At 36.8% G+C, this 19,985-nt stretch overlaps 2 protein-coding genes across 2 annotated transcripts; both read left to right on the top strand.

Annotated features, from left to right (window-relative positions):
• Nucleotides 1-339: 339 nt before the first annotated feature.
• Nucleotides 340-2,505, top strand: LOC147166332 (regulator of G protein signaling 5-like). The gene is made up of 5 exons (XM_086088988.1): nucleotides 340-484; nucleotides 618-701; nucleotides 792-853; nucleotides 1,000-1,166; nucleotides 1,887-2,505. Exons 1-5 carry the CDS (start codon nucleotides 441-443, stop codon nucleotides 2,100-2,102), a joined length of 573 nt encoding a protein of 190 aa, XP_085945114.1. The 5' UTR covers nucleotides 340-440; the 3' UTR covers nucleotides 2,103-2,505.
• Nucleotides 2,506-11,129: 8,624 nt separating this feature from the next.
• Nucleotides 11,130-18,292, top strand: LOC147166331 (regulator of G protein signaling 5-like). Its single transcript, XM_086088989.1, has 5 exons — nucleotides 11,130-11,280; nucleotides 11,774-11,887; nucleotides 12,664-12,725; nucleotides 15,271-15,437; nucleotides 15,592-18,292. The coding sequence occupies exons 1-5, from the start codon at nucleotides 11,237-11,239 to the stop codon at nucleotides 15,754-15,756; spliced, it is 552 nt and encodes a 183-aa protein (XP_085945115.1). The 5' UTR covers nucleotides 11,130-11,236; the 3' UTR covers nucleotides 15,757-18,292.
• The last annotated feature ends 1,693 nt before the right edge of the window (nucleotides 18,293-19,985 follow it).

Raw genomic sequence — 19,985 nt, 5'->3', positions numbered from 1 at the left:
ACTTACACTGTAAACATCCTCTTTTTTTATCGAACCAAACTGCTGGCTTGATATCAGATTTAGTCAGTCTGTTCAAATTGCTTGTGTTGTCAGGTACGGAGTTTTCAAGGACACGTTGAAAAAAAAATGTTTGTTAGCACTGGCTTTATTTATTTATTTATTTTTTTTTTTTTTTAATCATTTGATAGAAATTTTCAAGCTCCCTCCCTCCCTTTTGGTGACTAAATCGTGAGTGTCACCCGTTCACGCGCTCTGATTGGCTACGAGGTCTGATGACACATCGGAGCCTGGCAGGGGCAAATGCTATAAAACCTCCTCTCCTTGCTGTATTCACACGCACAGACGATCTGACTTCCAACTGAGGATATTTATCCACCATTCAGCTCAACACAGGGAAGAGACTCAAACCCCCACCACACGTCCATCTGCTGTCTGCTAGTATGTGTAAAGGACTCGCATCCATGCCTACCTGCTGCTTGGAAAGGTACATGAAAAGCTGCATGAAAATGGAAGGATTACAGAAAAGCCACTGCACGCTTTTTTTTTTTTCATTCGTCTAGATGACAACTCAAGGTCACATGCAAATGAGATGTAATCTTTTAATATTCTCTCCGCAGGGCCAAAGAGCTGAAAGCGAGGCTGGGAAGCGTTTTGCAAAAATCCGACTGGAGTCTGTTCTGCTGTAAAATGGGGAAAAACAAGTAAGATAAAAAAAAATAACTGCCTGTTTCATAAATTGTGTGTTCCCTGTTTAAATTTGGTGGAAGCTAACAATGCAGCATTTGTTTTAGACCGACCCTGGAGGAATGCTTGAGGTGGAAAGGATCATTTGAGCAACTCCTGTCGAGCAAATGTGAGTACATCTTTACACATGTGGGCTTGTTCCTCAGCAGTTTCAACAAGACTAAAATGTGCCCCCAATTTAATACATGTATTTTGTAGATGTACACATTTGCCATTTAGTGCCATCAGTAATTGAATTTAACTCTCTTCCCCCAGATGGACTGTGCGCTTTCACTGCCTTCTTATTATCAGAATTCAGCGAAGAGAACATTGCGTTCTACTTTGCATGTGAGGATTACAGGAGCACTAAATCTCTTGACAAACTAGCTGCTAAAGCCCAGAAAATCTACAACGAATACATCGGCAGCGATGCACCACGAGAGGTAACTCAAAATACAGCGCATCACTGTTAGCGTCAGTTGAAATAATGAAGCTTTACTTGTGGTCTAAAATTTCCTTCTAATTCTCTTTTTCTTTGTCCAATACACAAACCGTGTCTTACACTGTAAGAGCTGGAAAATAAATCAAACATGACACCGTCAATCAGACATGTTCACATTTCCTTCTATAGAGATAAAGTCAGGCTAATTAAACTCAAATGGTAAACACAAACATAAATCTATTTATCTCAATCTCAATTTTGTTTACCTTGTTGCCACTTTCAAACGGGCTAAGTATCTTAAAATGTTGGATTTGACGTGCGCGAAAATGTTTTTAACTCTTCAAACGTTTCTCTCTCTCTCTCTCTCTCTCTCTCTCTCTCTCTCTCTCTCTCTCTCTCTCTCTCTCTCGTCTTTACGTCATTCTCCCTTTCCGCATTCCTTCAAAATAAACTTCCGCCCAAAGAGGAAGTTAGAAAATAAGAGTTCCAACATTTACAGAAATTTAGCAAATAAACCCGTTAATTTATTATTATTTTTTTTATTTTATTTTTTTTGAATGCTCAAGTAATTTATCATTTGTTGATACATGAGTGCCTTGTTTGTTTGTGTATAATTGTTCAATAAAAAAAAACGTTCTCTTTTACAATAACAATGAGCATGCATGCAAATTCACAGTCTAAATATTCCAGACTCATTTGACTCTTCTGTCCCATTTCCCAGATTAACATTGACCATGAAACTCGTGACATCACCAAAGCCAACATGCACTCGCCGTCCCCGTACTGCTTCGAGCAGGCGCAGCACAAGATCTACATGCTCATGGCCAAAGACTGCTACCCGCGCTTCCTGCGCTCACCCGCCTTCCGGGAGATTTTCAGTCAAGCCAAGCCGGGCAGCAAATCCACAAAACAGCCGCAGCTGGCGAAGAAGCCGTAAACTCTCACGGAGATGCCACGAACATGTACTCGGGGTAAAAGTGTCTCATTAAAGAGCTCGCACTCAAAAAGCTGGAAAGAAAGGAAGCGTGGGATTCCTTTCCCACAACTGGAATGTCAATGCGTAGCAATGAGGTGGTTTGGAAAGTCACAAAAACTAAAAGGTGAAGAAGCTAGTGAGGAATGAAAAGCACTTTTTTTTTATTTGCCTCAAGGCAAACATTTGTGTTTGTAATGTCTGTCAAAGTCCAGCACTGTTTGTGATAACAATTCAATTTCATATTTATGTGTGTATTTTATGGATTTTTACAAAATAAAGGCTGTGCAATATAATATATTGATATTTATATAAAGGCTGTATTTTTACATACCAGCAAATAAACTTGACAAATCTAAAGATATTATGCTCAGTTGTTGTTCATTATGCTCACATACACAATGGCATGAATTCCAATAGAAAAAAAGCTGCATCAGTAAGGTGAGCTTGAGGTTAGCCCGTCTGCCTCTGAGTTTTGAGGTTCGGGTTTGAACCTCCGCCCTTGCCACCTTGAGTCGACTTTTTCATTTTTTCAGGAAACACCCAAAAAAGGAACCGTTTGCATCATGAGGAGATGATTTAGGCAAAAAATTAAAAAAAAAAAATGACTCATGCTATTCTTTTAAGAGGGTGACGATGTTGTCATTCAGGTTACTTTAGTGATTTCCCTAAAAGGGCAATTTGCCCAGTCACAATGTGAAGCCTGGCCTGACAGGTCGCCTTTCAGCACCAGAACCACCAACCCCAAACACTCCAGCCCCAGCCCACTTTTGTTTTTTTCCTCCATGTGCTTGTGTGGGCACTCTGGATTCTTACCACATTCAAAACCTGCATCTGAGGTAGACAGACGAAGAATTATCTATGTGGTTGTTTGTCTACATCAGGTACAGGCAACTCCCCGATGTAGAAAATCCGTCCATGCATCTATTTACTACCGCTTATCTGGGTTGGGTCGCGGTGGCAGCAGCTTTAGGAGGGAAGCCCAGACTTTGTTCTCCCCAACCACTTCAACCAGCTCCTCCTGATATAGAAAAGAAGAAGAAAAAATATAATATATAATTTTTTTAATTTTTTTTCCAAATTCATAAAAATTCTTCCAAAACTGCTGATGAATATCCAATACTTACTTGTTTTCTATGAAAACCAAGGTGAATGGGGGCAAAAAAAAATTACGGGAACAATGGGGGGGAAAAAACACCCAAAATATATTTTTTTAATATATGTATATTGAGCACACAAAAAAAATCTTAGGATTTGCGAATCCGTGGGTGCCGAAACACAAGTATGCAGGAGCCGACTGTAGTTTTGAGTTGTAATACCACCATTCACCACTAGATGATAGCTCTATACAACAAAATGAGTAGGCCAACAATTTCTCTTTTTTGCAGATTTGTAATGACATGCAGGATAAAGTTGAGTTTTGTGAGGCAAAATGTGTTCTTGTACTTAATTTTAAATTCACTGTTCAGCAGTTATGTGCTGTCCTTGAATGGTCATTTTTCAGCAAAACGGCCCTTTGCACAGGGTGCCAATTTTTATTTTTATTTTTTTTAAATCACAGCATGTGGTTATTGTATGTTTCTTCCAAACCATTTGTTGTGTTAGGAGAGTGGATTTTTTACACGCGCAATGAGAAATGAAAAATGTAATATATTAGGATCGTGTATTTTGCGCATATGCATATATTTTGTCTGTATTTCAAGTGGCATTTTTGTCATACATTTAATCCTATGTGGCCCCCTAGTAGCACTGATGAAAAACTGTGACCCCTCCCACATTTCACTTGTTCCTAAAATTGTGACTGTTCTCACAGATCATCTGATATTGACAGTAGTGCTCTTTTTTTTATTCCAAGCCCACTGACAAGGATAAAACATCGATTAACAGAGAATGGTCCATAAATGAGACACAGTACTAAATGTACATCGTGGGTTTTTTGTGGGTTTTTTTTTTTACCTGAGGTCATGAAACACTTATGTGCATAAAATAAGACTAATAATACTTTTGCATGTTCTATTTCCATGGCAGCCAGCACCATGTGTTTTGTTTAGTTGTTGCGCCTAGGAAACCAACCGTGTGAATAGGAAATACTTCAGCAAACAGGAAGCTCCTCCAGAAGAAAAGTCACAGCATTAACGTAACACAGTGAGCTATAAAAGTTTATTGTAAGCACAGCAACTGTTTGCACTTGTCATCAACTTCAGGTAATAAATTGCAACAAAAAGTGGGCTGAATGTCAACTTTGTGTATTCAGATGTCATCAGTAGAGCATGGAGGCGGAGTCGGGCGGGGAACAGCTGGCTTGCAGGCCTGCTGCATAATCAAACACTTGGAAGGCTGCTACGCTGCCCCCTGACATTTTGTCAGGATGTGAGGATGGCAAGGACCGTTCGGACATTCTCATTGTGGATAAAGACGGACGGGACTGATGACTTTAATTGCCTTACCGGTGCATTCACATGCATACATACGATGAGGCTTGCTTTAGGCGGCTGGAATTACACGCCTTGCTCAAGGGCACCTCAGTCTTGATAAAGGCGTACCAAGGGAGGGAAAAGCACTCGTCATTCGTTATGAGCTCCCAGAAATCTCAGCAGGTCTCAAATGGATTAGTAACAGAAACAAAAATAAGACCTGCGTTATAGTGAGGGAACACTGTATATATATATATATATAAATATAAGAATTCATAATTTTTTAAACTGTCTTACAGTTGAGTTGTGCCAGGTTTGAATCAGTCCTGAGTGGTATTTACATTTTTTTGTTTTGTTTTTTTGTATTATTTTTTTCTTCCTACGCTTGCTTGTGGGTTTCCTAACACATTTCAAAAACATGCATAACAAGTTAATTTAATCGTCCATAAGTGAGAATGTTTTTTTAATATGTGCCTGTGTTTTCTTTTTTTTTTTACATAAATACATCAATGACATACATATTTTCCAGTTGTCCAAATTCTTAATATGATTTTTTTTTTCATTTTCTTCACTCATTAATTTATTTAATTCCACAATGGATGTATCAAGATCTGATCAACAGCCATATTGTGGAATTAGTTAGTTGGGCTAATTTCTGCCATTTTGAAACGGGAAAGAAAAAAAGATTGTGATGTCTTTTCTTTCCAATCAGTAGTTCAAGATACTCCTTTATTCTGTAAAACACTAGAGGGCAGCAAATAGCAGCAAATGTTGACCATGACAAACAGCTTTCTGTTCATTGGAAACTTCATGTACATTTTTATTCAACACTTACTTTAACTGGGTTATGTTTAACATCGGCGTTCTGGTAAAAACACCGTTAAGTTATTTTCATAATTTGTTTCTAAATACAAATAAATATATGTGTCAAATAAGCGCTTGAAACATGTGCAAAGACTGAAAACAATTTAGTCCTTGAACTGATAAGTTATTTATCGGCTGAGGATATTAAATAAATAAACCGTGGGTCACAACACTAATACTTGTTTTTGGAAATCTTGCTGATGTATGGATGCAGCCTCCTTACTGTATACTGTATGTACACAGAGCTGGGGGGGGGGGGGGGGACATTTGTTTTGTTCTTGCGCCCTCTTGTGGTAAACGTTTGATGTTACACAACCCTTTATTTCAAATACTGAGGAACAAGAAACCAGGAGATTCAAACTCAGAACGTTTGATTACGAAGCGGCGTGCTACAATAAGCTGGTCCCATCATATCTGTACAATTGAAATGAAATGTTTTTCTTTGATTTTCCTAAAATGACTTGTTGGCATTATGATCAAAGTTGAACAATTGTCATGAGACTTTGTAATACTTTTCAACTCTGCCTTACTTCCTTATTATTGCTGGTGGGCGGAGCCTCTTGTCGCACACCTGTTGGGCATGACAATCATCAATCAGTTAAGTTTCCAGCTGCGTTAGAAGCTGAACGACGGCGTCGAGTTGTTCTGCGTTGTTCGCTCATTCCTGTTTTTATGTTCACTTTTGTCTTGAAAGTACTTTTTTTGTGTGCTTGCTAGTATTTATTTTTTATTTTTTCTAATCTTATGTAGATTAGAGTCTGGTTATTTCATTCATTTCCAGTACCGTCCTTCAGATGAGGCACCGTTCAACATCTTTAAGATATAACATTTGAGACAAAGATACAATGTTTTTTTGTTTTTTTTAATCTTGTGGCACCACCTGATGATCTCTCAAGGTTCGGCATCACTACTCAAAAGCTATTTATTTATTTATTTCAAGTTTGGTTTCACTTGGATGTGGAAATCATTCGCCTTTCATTTTCAAACAAATATTTTCTATTTTTCACATATTTGTCTAAAAGCCCAAAAGTGGAGTTTAGCTCTCTGCGGGGTCCGAAGGTTTATGAGCACTGGTCCACATAATGACATCCGTACAGAATGCCGTGAACGCAATGCGTGGTGGATACTTCTCACAAATGATGACGTCGGATGAGACATTCCACAAGGGCACTTGCCTCATGTTTGACCGAGAGGACATCAAGCGTGACGCTCATGAGATGCTGAGGCCAAATTACAGAGAGATGAAAAGACAGACAAACCCCGAGGAAATCGAGTCTATCCTACTTTACGCGTACAATTTGTGTTTTTTGAATTGAATTGAACTTGCCTAGCTCGCCATCAGCATGACAACCCGACACGACTTTGGAATGAGTACAATGAGTGTATTTATTTATTTATTTATATGTGTACTGTATGCAGTTGATATTTTCAGATATTCAAAATGCCATGTTGAACTTTCAGTGGCCAGTTTGTGATAATTTTGACACACCTCAGACCTTGTAACACTATACGAGTCATGTGACATATGTGTGTTCAATTTGGACATTTTCACTTTTGTTTTTGTTAGCCTAATATTGGCTGTGCTCTGAGTTATTTTGAGGAGGACTACTTGTCATTGTGTCAAAGTGTCCCATGAAAAGATATCATTAAATGTCAGTCGAAATGTGAGGGGTGTGCTCACTTTTGTGAGATACTAGAGGTGCGTATCTATCCAATAAAAGACGATTCGATGCTTATCTAAGTCTAATCTACTCACACTTTCATAATCAACCCAATTAGATGTCACATGATGATCAGTAATTTCATTGGTTTAAAAATTATTATTATTATTATTATTTAAATAACCCCGGAGCAAATGATACATGTTTATAAAAGTTGCAGAAAATTGTTTTATTAATTTATGTAAAAATTCACAGAGAAATTTGGTTTACAGATTTTTTTTGATGAGCGATAAATACAAATAAATAAACCACAGCAATGGAATGCTACTGGCTGAGCATCTAACAAATATAATTTTGTGAAAATAATTTCACTTTATTTATTTATTAAACTAGATGCGTTCTTGATCTTCACTACTTTGCCAATTCAAATCCTCGCTAATGTAATGTAAAAATTGCTTCTTCTTTTTTTTAAATGAAATAGAGAAGAGTGATTCTGAGAGGATGTGACCTGAGAGGAACTTTGGGTTACTAGATATTTCAATATTCCCTTTACACAAGGGACCCACATTTGGAGCTTTCCCATGCCGGGAGTGTCGTATTGTTGTTATTCCCTCCTCCAGACACTCTTGTCTCCCTCGCTTGTAAGATTTTACAAAAATTTGCCATTACTTTATGTCCTTTCTCTTGCTGCACTGCTTGTCTTGAATATATGTATTTATATTCTTTAAAAAATAAACTGAATAACGTCTGACAAAATCATATCTTGCTTTTAAAAATATATTAAAGGTAATAAGAATAATGTATTCAATGTATTCATTTCTACAGTGATTCAGAGGGATTAACTGATTTTTGGATGAAATACTATGACATCCTCCAAACCTCCCGCGTTGATTCTGTCTGCCTCCGCCTCCACCAAAATTGCATTATGGCACCTGCGCCACAACTTAGACCTGCATTTACCTGGGTCTAAAGTCTACTTCCTGTCACCAAATTGTCAGATGCGCCGGGGACGTGTAATAGATAATGCGTCTGCCGCCCAGCATTGCTGCTGAATTCCTAAACGCGGTAAACTAGACTTTCCGAAAATGACGATGCAGCAATTTTTTTAAAATAAAAATAGAGCTTTAAATCTCACTTTAGGTGGTCCTCTGTGAATATGCCAAGATTTCACTAAGAATGTTTAATCACCCAGACTACGTGTCTTCTATATCATTGAAGTTGGTGTAAAGTTACGTAACAGTAGCCACAAAGCCAACTCCTTGTTTGTATTTCTAATTGACCTCTGATGGAAAATTTTCTCTGGAAAAAAAAGGAATTAAATTTATTTCTCAAAGACAAGAATGATAACCGATAATTATTTACCTTCATGTTTTCTCTTCCTTGTTTTGGTCTTGAAACACTAAACACTAGTTGTAGATGTTTCCTATCCCGTGTGTATGAAATTGTTTTATCCAAAAATCCCTTGCAAATAAACATCTTAATGAAAACAATTGAGGGCTGGGGTGGGAAGAGTCATTTAATTTCCTCTTGCATTACGCTGGGCTGGAAGCCCTGAGAATCCGGACGCTTATTAGTCAACCGACCTTGTGTCAGCAATTCCGCAAAAAAACAAGAAGAAAATAGATCAACGTTTTCAGCTAGAAATATGCGAGTAATTTAGGTAAGGAAAGTGTCAAATGTACGAAATATGTCATGAATGTGTCTGTAATTAACTTATTCACCGCCATTGATCACTATAAACGTCAAAAAGTCATTTTAACTATTTCTATTAGTTTAAAAAAAAATAATCCACTTTTGTTAACAAGAGCATGAAAACCTAGACATTTTTTAAAAATAATCTTGTTTTTTTTTTAAAGAAAAGATTATTAAAAAATTAGGGGCGTCAGGCAATTAAATTATAAAAAATTAGGGGCGTCAATTGCATGACTTCACTAGTTAACTCACGATTAATCACAAATTTTATATCTGTTCTAAATGTACAATAATTTTCTTCTAGGTTTGTAATTAATCACATGACTTCACTAGTTAACTCACGATTAATCACTAATTGTATATTTGTTCTAAATGTACAATCAAAACAATTCTAGGTTTTCATACTCTTGTTAACAAAAGTGGGAAAAAATGTTAAACTAATAAAAATAATTTAAATGAATTTTTGACGTTTTTAGCTGTCAATGGTAGTGAATGAATTAAAAAAAGAAGAAAACATTATTAAAAATTAGGGGCGTCAGGCGTTTAAAATTTGTAATGTAATTAATTGCATGACTTCAATAGTTAACTCACGATTAATCACACATTTTATATCTGTTCTAAATGTACAATCATTTTCTTCTAGGTTTTCATACTCTTGTTAACAAAAGTAGATAAAATAAAAAAGTTAAACTAATAGGAATAGTTCAAATGAATTTTTGACGTCTATAGCCGTCAATGGCAGTGAATGAGTTAAAACCCCTCAAAGGTGTCAAGATGTCTTCATATTGAGATGAAAACTCTTCCTCCAAAGTCAAGGTGCCTCCTGTCAACAGGATTTCATAACACGATCTTTTGAGGTGCAATCAAATTTGGTCTGGATGCTTTGTAGCGCACTTGTAACTGATAGCTGGAGGTCACAGTAACCCGTGTCACGACTCTGCAGGGGTGCAGGCCTTATCCTATTAAGGGTTGTTGTTTTTGCATCGGAGGATCATGTGATGGCGGTGGAATGTATGTTAGAAATTGTCACTTGAGAGAAAATGTAATATATTGAGTAAGGTTTCATTCACATGAATGGGACCGTTTCCTGAAGGCTCCTTTGGCCCTGAGGGTTGGAGGGGTGGGAGGGTACTCTACACCTTGTGTGGGGCCCACCGTGGGGACTCTGGGATGGCCGTGGGTTGTTATCCCTCTCAGTGTGGATGAGCTCCTCGTGGGTGCTTTTCCTCACATGGTTTCTCTGTACCCCGCTTTTTTACAGTACATAGCTCCTAGGCTTAGCGTGCTATATAAATAACGTTTACGTTTTCCTGCCTTCCTTGTGATGATGCATCTTTATCTTGAATCCTTATTATTGAAGGTTGGATGAGTGGACGGACGCGCTGGCAAACCGATGCACATTCCATTCTGCCTGATGGCCATGAAGCATCCAGCACCCAACAAGAACATTTCACATGGTCAACAGTCCAGAACATGCGATTCAAAGTTAGCCTGCTGTGTGTGCTACATTTATAAACACTATGGACAAAATAAATACAGAAAGCGTGAACCAAAGAATTGTCGGAATTTCTTATTTTGCCCCGTGCACGTTCTCGCAACAGGCATCATCCAATGTTTTGTACCAAGAGGACTTTTGATGAAATTGTTGCTTATTATCAAATGAAGATACATGTTTACGTATAAAATGTCAGGAAACAAGTTTTTCCTCAGCAAAAGAGTTTTCCCAGAGTGAGAGCTGGGGAAAGGTCAGCCTCTTAGCCTGCTGCCTGCTGCGAGTCTCTGTGGGCGACTGCACAAGAAAATTGGGACTTGCCAATAAATGAAGGCTGCTTGGAGGATTCAGTCCTGAATAGCAATTTATCTTCTTTTTTTGGGGGGGTTGGGGGGGGGGCTGCCAGAGTGGACGGACAAAAACACATCATGCTAGTTTTATCATGCATTTTTAAAAACAATATTGTAACTTGATTATAGGCACCGATTCCACTCAAATCCATTATTAGAACGACACCTCGATGAAAATATCTCAATTGATGAAGTTTATGACTTTTAGGATGTTTAGGAAGAGTTACACAGTGGTTGAAAGTTTACCAGAGCTGGATTGTGTGTGGGTGGTCGCATTAAAAAAAAAAAAAATAATAATAAATTCAAATGAATATAAACATCCCTGTAATTAAGGATGAATATGCTGCAACACGGTCTGAAATCTTTTAACTACAAAGGTGTTGAAATGTAAACACCTGTCCGTCCTTCTTTGTCCACGCTCTGCAGACGCCAGCGCTGGAGACACATTCCAGTCTGATTGGCTTCACTTTTGGCCCGCAGCCCAGTGGGGGGTCTGCATAAAACCGTGGTGTGTTTGAAGCCGCGGATCAGAACGCAAGAAGCAACGCTCAGGCTCACTTTGGACGAAAAGCATTGACAATTAAACACGTTTTTTTTTCAGCACCCAACCTGACGCTTTTGCAAAATGTGTAAAGGATTAGCTGCCCTGCCCCAAACCTGCCTTGTAAGGTAAGACCTACCTGCATGTCGAATTTTTCCATTAATATATATATATATATATCTGTGACTAGAGATCTGCAAAGTCTAATTCTGTAAAATTAGCAATTAGCAGCAATTGAATTTTTGTGTATAATTCATCCAATTATACAGTATGGTGGTGTGTGCATAATAAAAAAAAATGTGGATTTTTATTTTGATGTGTAACCAGAGTGTCCCGTTTTAAGTCTCGTTGTTGAAAAAAAAAAAAAGTCAAAATAGTTGTCGGAGAGATTCTTGTCTGCTTCTGTCAATGTGCCCTTGAGCAAGGGTGTTCCCCCTCCACCTCCAGTTTGCGTGTACTTTCCACTCGGATATCTCTCCTTGCATGTCTGCGTTGGGATTTGGTTCAATGTGCTCAGCAGAACCCTCCATGTGTGGTGTGCAACGCCAAAATGCATATTCAGCAGCGTATAAATGGAGTTTCACCTTAAGGGATTAAAAAGCTCTGCTTTCTGTCTTACAGGGCCAAAGAGATCAAGTCAAAGTTGGGAGTTTTACTTCAAAAGCCGGAAAATGCAATTGACCTCATCATTCCCTACCCGGAGAAAACCGAGAAGAAGCCAGAGAAGCTGCAGAAGTAATTTTTTTTTCTTGCTTGTGTTTGGTAATGTAGCAATCCACAGCCATCAAAAAGAAACATCATTAAATGGTTAAAAGGTTGAATCACATTCAACCTTTCCATCACTTTATTTTACTGCGCAGACCTTGAAAATCAAAAATAGTAATCATTATATTTAAATTAAGATTGGATATGAGACCATTTGTAGGTTTTTGCGGGGTTTTTTTGTGGTAAATATTCCTTCTGCATGGTCATTTGATGCAAATCATTCTAAGGAGGAATAATAGATGAGATATAGAGTACAGTTAAAGGTGGAACGCACTCAATTTTCCCAGTGACGTCAATACGGGACACCAGCTGAGTTCAATTATCAGCAGCTGTTTCCAAGCAAAACGTCAGAATAAATGCTCGAGTGGTCAAGAAAAACATGAAATCAGCAGCAGCAACAGGACTCGTGTTTAATTTTCTAAACGTTACAAGGCGTTGCGTAATGTGTTGACAAATCAACCATGTTGTTTTTAGAAATCCTGCAATTGAGATGATTTTTTTTTTTTTCAACCTTGTTATTCTTGATTGTATCTCTAGACAATGTTGAAGAAAAAACATTAGGAGTAATTCAGCCCCAGTAAATAAATACTTCATGGTTACACTAAATTCACATGGATTCAATTCAGTAAATTACTTTTGATGGAATATTTTATATTTTTGCGACCAAACGGAACTTGTTGTACAGAAAAACATGAAGATTCCCTGCATTTTTTTTTTTTTATTGACGTGAAGTTGTCTGTGCACAGACCGTCAAGTGAGGAAGCATCTCAGTGGCGCGAGAGTCTGGACCGAGTCCTGAACAACAACTGTAAGTCGACACCCCCTCGTCTCAGTCATACTTTGTCCATCTCAACACACACAAAAGCATTTATGAATACGTATGATATGACACACAACAGTGATGATTGGGAAGCAGTTTTTGAGGGGGGGTGCAAAAGTTGCTTGGACATTACACAACAGCTGATCTCCGGTTTAAGTTAACACTAACCGTTCCCGAACAGGAAACAATGCTTTGTTGAGGTCTGGTGTCTGTCTATGAGACTGTTTACAGTGGAAAGGTCGTTTGCACTTGGATTCCATTTGGCTCTATGTAACCAGTGTCATTTCTATATTTTTGGTAGATATACTGTAGCATAGAGTGACGACATTTTGATTTTTTTTTTTTAATAAAAAAATAACACTTTCCCCCACCTTGAACTGTATAAAAGTATGCCTCCTCTGTGTGAATAGAAAACATAACTCTTTTGAACTCCTTATTTGAGTGAAGTGACCGACTTTTTTCTTTAACTCATTCACTGCCATTGACGACTATAGACGTCATAAATTTATTTGAACTATTTCTATTAGTTTAAAAAAAATAATCCACTTTTGTTAATAAGAGTATGAAAACCTAGGAAAAAATGTGGGGGTACATTTAGAACATATAAAATTTGTGATTAATCAAGAGTTAACTAGTGAAGTCATGCGATTAATTACGATTAAAAAAATTAATCCCGACACCTCAAATTTTTAATAATCTTTTCTTTAAAAAAATAAAATAAAATAATTGTAATAATTTTTTTCTCCAATTTTTAACTCATTCACTGCCATAAATTCATTAAAAAAATAATAAATTAGGGCCGACAGACAATTAACATTTTTAATTAGTTAATCACATGACTTCACTAGTTAACTCACGATTAATCACTAATTTTATATCTGTTCTAAATGTACAATAAAACAAATTCTAGGTTTTCATACTCTTGTTAACAAAATGTTAAGCTAATAGAAATAATTCAAATAAATTTTTGACGTCTATAGCCGTCAATGGCAGTGAATGAGTTAACAAAAAATAACAACCTTTTTGAATACATAACAAAAACACACACACAAAACCTGCCTCCACTCATTGTAGAATACTAATTAACCTTTAAAAAGGAAAAAAAAAAAAAAACAATATTGAGGGATATTTTTTTTTCGCCCTATTACTGATTTCAGAATAGATAACATCCCTACCTCCTCAAACCCTGCCGTGTCCTTATTGTGTAGTATTTAAGGTTAAAAGTGTTCAAAATAAAATTCCCAGTGTTATTGTTAGGCTCCACAAACAGCTTGTCAACAGTCAATGGGCATATGCGCGTCTCTTTGTGTATATTTGCACAGCAGCTTGATTGCTACTCAGAGCTATTTAAAAGCAAGGCAGCCATTAACGCTTCGCTAGATGGCAGATAAAAGCCGGCGGGCCGACCAGAGCAGACGGCTTATCATCAGCAACGCAGACTTGATCGGACAATGGAAACTTTGAAGGGCATTGTGCTCAATTACAATGGCTTTTAATGAACTCAAGATCTTGTTGTTTCTGGAATTATTTTTGCACCATGTATTTCTTTCTAAATCAACTTGTGCTTTTGTGGCTGTAAAACATGAAAAGCTACTTACTTATTTTACTCAAAACATCGCGTTGACTTTATAGTGATATGTTTTGCCGGGACGACTGCTTCTGAAGTCATTTTTGTGGTCTCACAAGGAAATCATTTCATATCCAGTATATGCTTTTTGACTGTAAAAAAAAATTGGGGTGTCAAAATTAGTGTTACTTTTTAGTTAATTTAAAGTTTCCTTTAACACCACAAAAAAAATTAACGCACGATTAATGACCGGCCCTTACTTGTGTTGCCTGTACTGGGGGAATTCTCGTCGCAACGCGGCAGACACGGCTAAATTTAGCAGTAACAAATTTAATAATAATAATGCATATATTTTTGGGGACTGTGGTCAAGTTGTGTTTTACAATTTAAAAAATGTGCAGAATTTCACAAGTTACTTCATGTTAAAGATTAGATAGCTCTTAAAGAAAAATGCACTGAGCTGTCATCAATGTCTTACAAATGCAATTATGCCATCCAGTGGCAAAAGAATTGCCCCAACACAAACCAATATCTCACTTTTTTCATCTCATCATCTTTTTAATTTTAACTCAATTTTATAAATTATTATGAAATTGCTGTAAAATATGCAGCCACATTTCTATTCATTTAACATTTTTTCCACTTTAATGTTAGGAGTATGAAAACCTAGAAAAAAATATATTATTGTACAATGTATTGTACATTTAGAACAACAATATAAAATTGTGAGTTAACTATTGAAGTCATGTGATTAATTCCCATTAAAAAAATAAATATCGTCTGACACTCCAAATATGCTGTTTTCCACAAACACCAAGACCACGTTAAGCTAAAATCGACTTCACTCCGTACTTGTAAAATTGCCATTTGAAAAAATGTCACTCAACGGTCAATGTCAAAAATAGTTTGGTATTCCTGTTGATGTTATTATCTTAACGACAAACGCCTTTCACTTCTGCCCATTAGATGGTCTCGCTACTTTCCGTAGCTTTCTGCAGTCTGAGTTCAGTGACGAGAATATTGAATTCTGGATGGCCTGCGAGGATTTCAAGAAGACCAAGGACCCAGTCAAGATGGCTGCCAAGGCAAAAACCATCTACGAAGACTATATTCAGACCGAGGGACCCAAAGAGGTTACGCTTCCCTTCGATTCCAATGAACATAGTAACTCGGGCTAGGCTGTAGAAAATTGTGTAGCATCACAACATTGCCAGTTGACCAAAATACTCAGTGATCCAAGACATATTAATGTCCTTTCATTTCAATTTCGTTCTTCTTGTGCCGCAGGTCAACATTGACCATTTCACCAAGGATGTGACTCTGAGGAATTTGGTGCATCTTTCTCCTGAAACCTTTGACCTGGCCCAGAAGCGCATCCACGCCCTGATGGGAAAAGACTCCTTCGGTCGCTTCCTGAGGTCTGAGCAGTACCAGGAGCTCCTCGTCAACTAAACCTGAGCCGGAGACCGAGCAGCTGGGTGGGGGAGTGGTCGATGGATTTCGATTTTAACAATTAAAAATGGAAATTGAGAGTAATTCCATGATATGTTGTGTGCTAAAGTGCTAAAACTCAAGGGAAAAAAAACATCCGATATTGATAAAAAAGGAACAATGTCGGGGTAAAAAAAAAAAAAAGACTTGATATTAGCCACCCACTTCTCCACCCAACACATATTTTCCCAATCCTGTTAAATAAGAGCTGCTCAAACTAAATCGGACCGTCAAATTCGTATTCCTTGTGGTACAAAATTCAATATTTAGACCACGCTGATGCCAATCAAGTCTCATCAAGTCTCATCAAGAAGAGATGAAATCATTAGAAGGTCATTTCAAAATCCTCTCCTTGTCTGGTGCATCCCAGCTGGTCAATTATTCCGCATTATTCAGCCCTAATTCAATTTTACAAGGCAGACAAGTGTGCCAAACTGAATGTTCATGGCAGGTGCCTGGGACTGAGGCAAAACTACATTTTGTTGTTCCTACAATAACAAAAACAAGCTCAAATTTTTTTTGCTCTGAAATAATTACCCTTATTCCAGAAAATGACAATCCCAAATTACAGTTTTAGCCACACAAAAAAAAAAATAAGTTGTGTTTTTTTTAGTGTTGGAACAGTCTGGCGTCTCAATTCTTTGGTCCATATTGTTATATTGTAATATTTGGCAACAATCTGTAAACATAGAAAGAAAGAAAAAAATTACACTGGGGAACAATTACAAAAATATATTCTGCTGATTAAAACTAAAAATGGCATGCTGATTTCACAATTGCAGTTGTTTGGTAACTTAATTAGCTCGTGCTAATTACGATTGACCTCATCTGCAGCTATGTGGCAACTTGTTTGTGCAGACACAATTGAGACACTTGATACTGTTTTAAGTTCTTTTATTTTTTGTACTATTCCATCTTAGTGTTTTATTTACATACTTCTTACATGTATTTTACGATTATTTAGAAAAATAGGGATCCTATAGTTAAAAAAAGTTGACTTTGATCACTTTTGGATTCCGCACCCAAAAATGAGTTAAAAACAGTTATCGGACCTAATTCAACAAAAAACTGTGTTCCCCAGGTGTTATTGACGTGTTCATAAAAGTAAACGTGTATCACAACGTATCGTAACGAGCACTGATGATCACCAAACTCTCATTTCCACTTTCTCACTCCTCACATTTTTACCCGAGTTCATATGTACGGTGTGTCCAGCAACCTCCTCCTTTGGCCGTCCTTGAGAACAGTGTTGGCAAGTTGGCTCCGTGGTCAAGCTTCTCCTCGGTTACCATTAAAATGCAAGTCGCTTGGATGGGAAATCACGTGGGAGGGAATCTTACATTGAGGGAATTGTGTGGTGATATGTTGTTGGTTTTTTTAAGTATACACAAAGATATTAACAACCTGGAGTTGCGCTTTTCCCATGTGCTCTTACTTGCTTTTCTGAAAACGGTAACAGTTATGTGCGACGATTCAACAAAACCACAGAGATTTCTGATTGGCTTCAATAAAAACTCCATATGCGAGTTGTTCTTAACTCATTCATTGCCATTGACGGCTTTAGACGTCAAAAATTCATTTTCACTATTTCTATTAGTTTAAAAATGGTTGCACTTTTGTTAACAAGAATATGGAAACCTAGAAAAAGGTTTTATTGTACATTTAGACCAGATATAAAATTTGCGATTAATCATGAGTTAACTATTGAAGTTAAGTGAATTAAAAAATGTAATCGCCTGACGCCCTAATTTTTAATCATCTTTTTTTTCTTTTTTTTCAAAAAAGAAAAGTTTATTAAAAATTAGGTCGTCTTTTCTTTTTTTTAAATAATCTTTTTTTCAACAAAAAAAAGATGATTAAAAATTAAGGCGTCAGGCGATTAACATTTGTAATTGTAATTGATCGCATGACTTCAATAGTTGACTCATGATTAATCACAAATTTGATATCTAGTCTAAATGTACAATAATTTTCCCCCCTAGGTTTTCATACTCTTGTTAACAGTGAAAAACAGTGTTAAAGTGGGGAAAAAAAATTAACTAATAGAAAAAGTTCAAACGAGTTTTTGACGTCTATAGCCGGCAGTAAATGAGTTAAAAATGAATCTGAATAATGATGTACAAAGTATATACAGTATACGCTCTACGCTTTAAAACGATTTATTCCCCACATGTTGATTTACTGCTTCGTAGCATAATTGTTGGAAACTGGTTTAATGTTTGAGTTCACAAAGTGTGATGATATACACCTGTGTAATCTGTTTGTCTTTACATCACAAAAGCATTTAATCAACACACTATTATTTACATATTCACCATTTGTTAAGTCCTTTTTGTTGACTATGGCACGGATTAGCCAGTCTGATGCCATTAAAAAAAAAATTTTAATCAACATCTGCAGACAAACAATGAGGACTTTGAGAATGCTGAATATGTCACAAAATTTATTGTGCATGTATGTCTTGGAGTTGACCACATAAACGTATATCTGCATACTACATACTACTTCTGAAGATGTATTTATTTGACGTGTAAATATATATTTGCATTTCGCTGTGTCTAACTTATTCATGAATACAAATGATGATGCTTTCGATGGAGACTTGACAAGGCGAGATATGATGTTTCTTTATAAAAAAAAAAAAGAAAAGAAAAGAAAAGAAAAAGAAGAAACATTTGACTTGTCATTTTGTGTTTATTTGTATTCTTTAAGTATAAAAGCAGTTAACAAAAGTTAACAAAAACAAAGATGGTGAGGTCAAATAAAAAGCCTCCTGAGTTAGTCACGCTGAGAGTCTTGGATTTACAATGCTCAAGTAAAAATCTCATATTAACCAGAATTTTCACTTATGAAACATCACATTAACACAGATGTGCACACAAATAGACATTTCATTCATATTAATCAATTGGGCTTTCAAACCATCATAATTTGCCATTTTATGATGAAATACATTAACTCTTTCACTGCCATTGACGGCTATTGATGTCAAAAATAAATTTGAACTATTTCTTTCTATTTCTTCTATTAGTTTAACATTTTTTCCACTTTTGTTAACAAAAGTATTAAAACCTAGAAAAAACATTTTTATTGTACATTTAGAACAGATATAAAATATATAATTAATTGTGATTTAACTATTAAAGTCATGCGATTAATTACAATTTTTTATCGTAATTAATTGCATGACTTCACGAGTTAACTCACGATTAATCACAAATTTGATATCTGTTCTAAATGAACAATAAAAAGATTAGAGGTTTTCATACAAAAAAAATAAACTAATAGAAATAGTTCAAATGAATATTTGACGTCTATAACCGTCAATGGCAGTGAATGAGTTAATTTCCATTGCGTTTAACAATACAATTGTCAGACATAGCATTCATATGATGTCATGTTTAAGACATATTTTGACCACAGACCGGCTGTAATTAAAAACAGCTTGGCAAAAGCTCGGCTTCCCTTTTCTCCTAATATGGTATCACTCCCAACATAATGTGGCTGAGATTCCGCATTTAATACTTAATTGGAGAGCAAAAGTTCGGAATGAGAAATAATCTTCCACGTTATTGCTTTTCATCTCGTTTTTAATGGGGGAAAAAAGATGACATAATCCGGTACACTTGTTCCTTCCGAATGTGTCCCCATTGTCATCCCCCCCCCGCCCCCCCCCCCCTACTCCATCTCATGAGTGCAAAACAGAACGGAAACAGATGCGACAGGGAGCGTCTGCCAACACAAACATCGGCGGAGGCGTGCATGCTCACATCCGCGGCAATTTCCAAGAAGACGCTGGAAAATCTCAGATTCCTTTGGGCCTCGCGGGGTTAATGACATTTGGAACGACTTGTTTGTTTTACGGATCTTGTGAAGTTTGTCACATGTAGCCTCAAACCACCATCTCAGAGATCAGCACGTAATAAATATATTTTGTAAAAAACAAAACAAAAAGGATGACATTATCCAGCATTTGGTCAAACGTTTTCAAGATACGGAATTTGAAGATGGGGGATGACGTCAGCCTGAGCCTCAGATGTTTGGACTCGGAGCCACCAATTAGAAAAGACGTCATCTGCTGTTATGGACTACCAAATAGTCGGGAATTCATTTCACGATCATTTGTTGGCCCATTACAACATCTGATTCATCACAGACACAGATGGACCCAACGGTTTGGACTCAATTCT

This window comes from Leptonotus elevatus, chromosome 11 (genome assembly GCF_054856555.1).
Source record: "Leptonotus elevatus isolate MCC_2025b chromosome 11, RoL_Lele_1.0, whole genome shotgun sequence".
Classification (NCBI taxonomy): Eukaryota; Metazoa; Chordata; class Actinopteri; order Syngnathiformes; family Syngnathidae; genus Leptonotus; species Leptonotus elevatus.
This window is presented reverse-complemented; position numbering and strand designations above follow the sequence as displayed.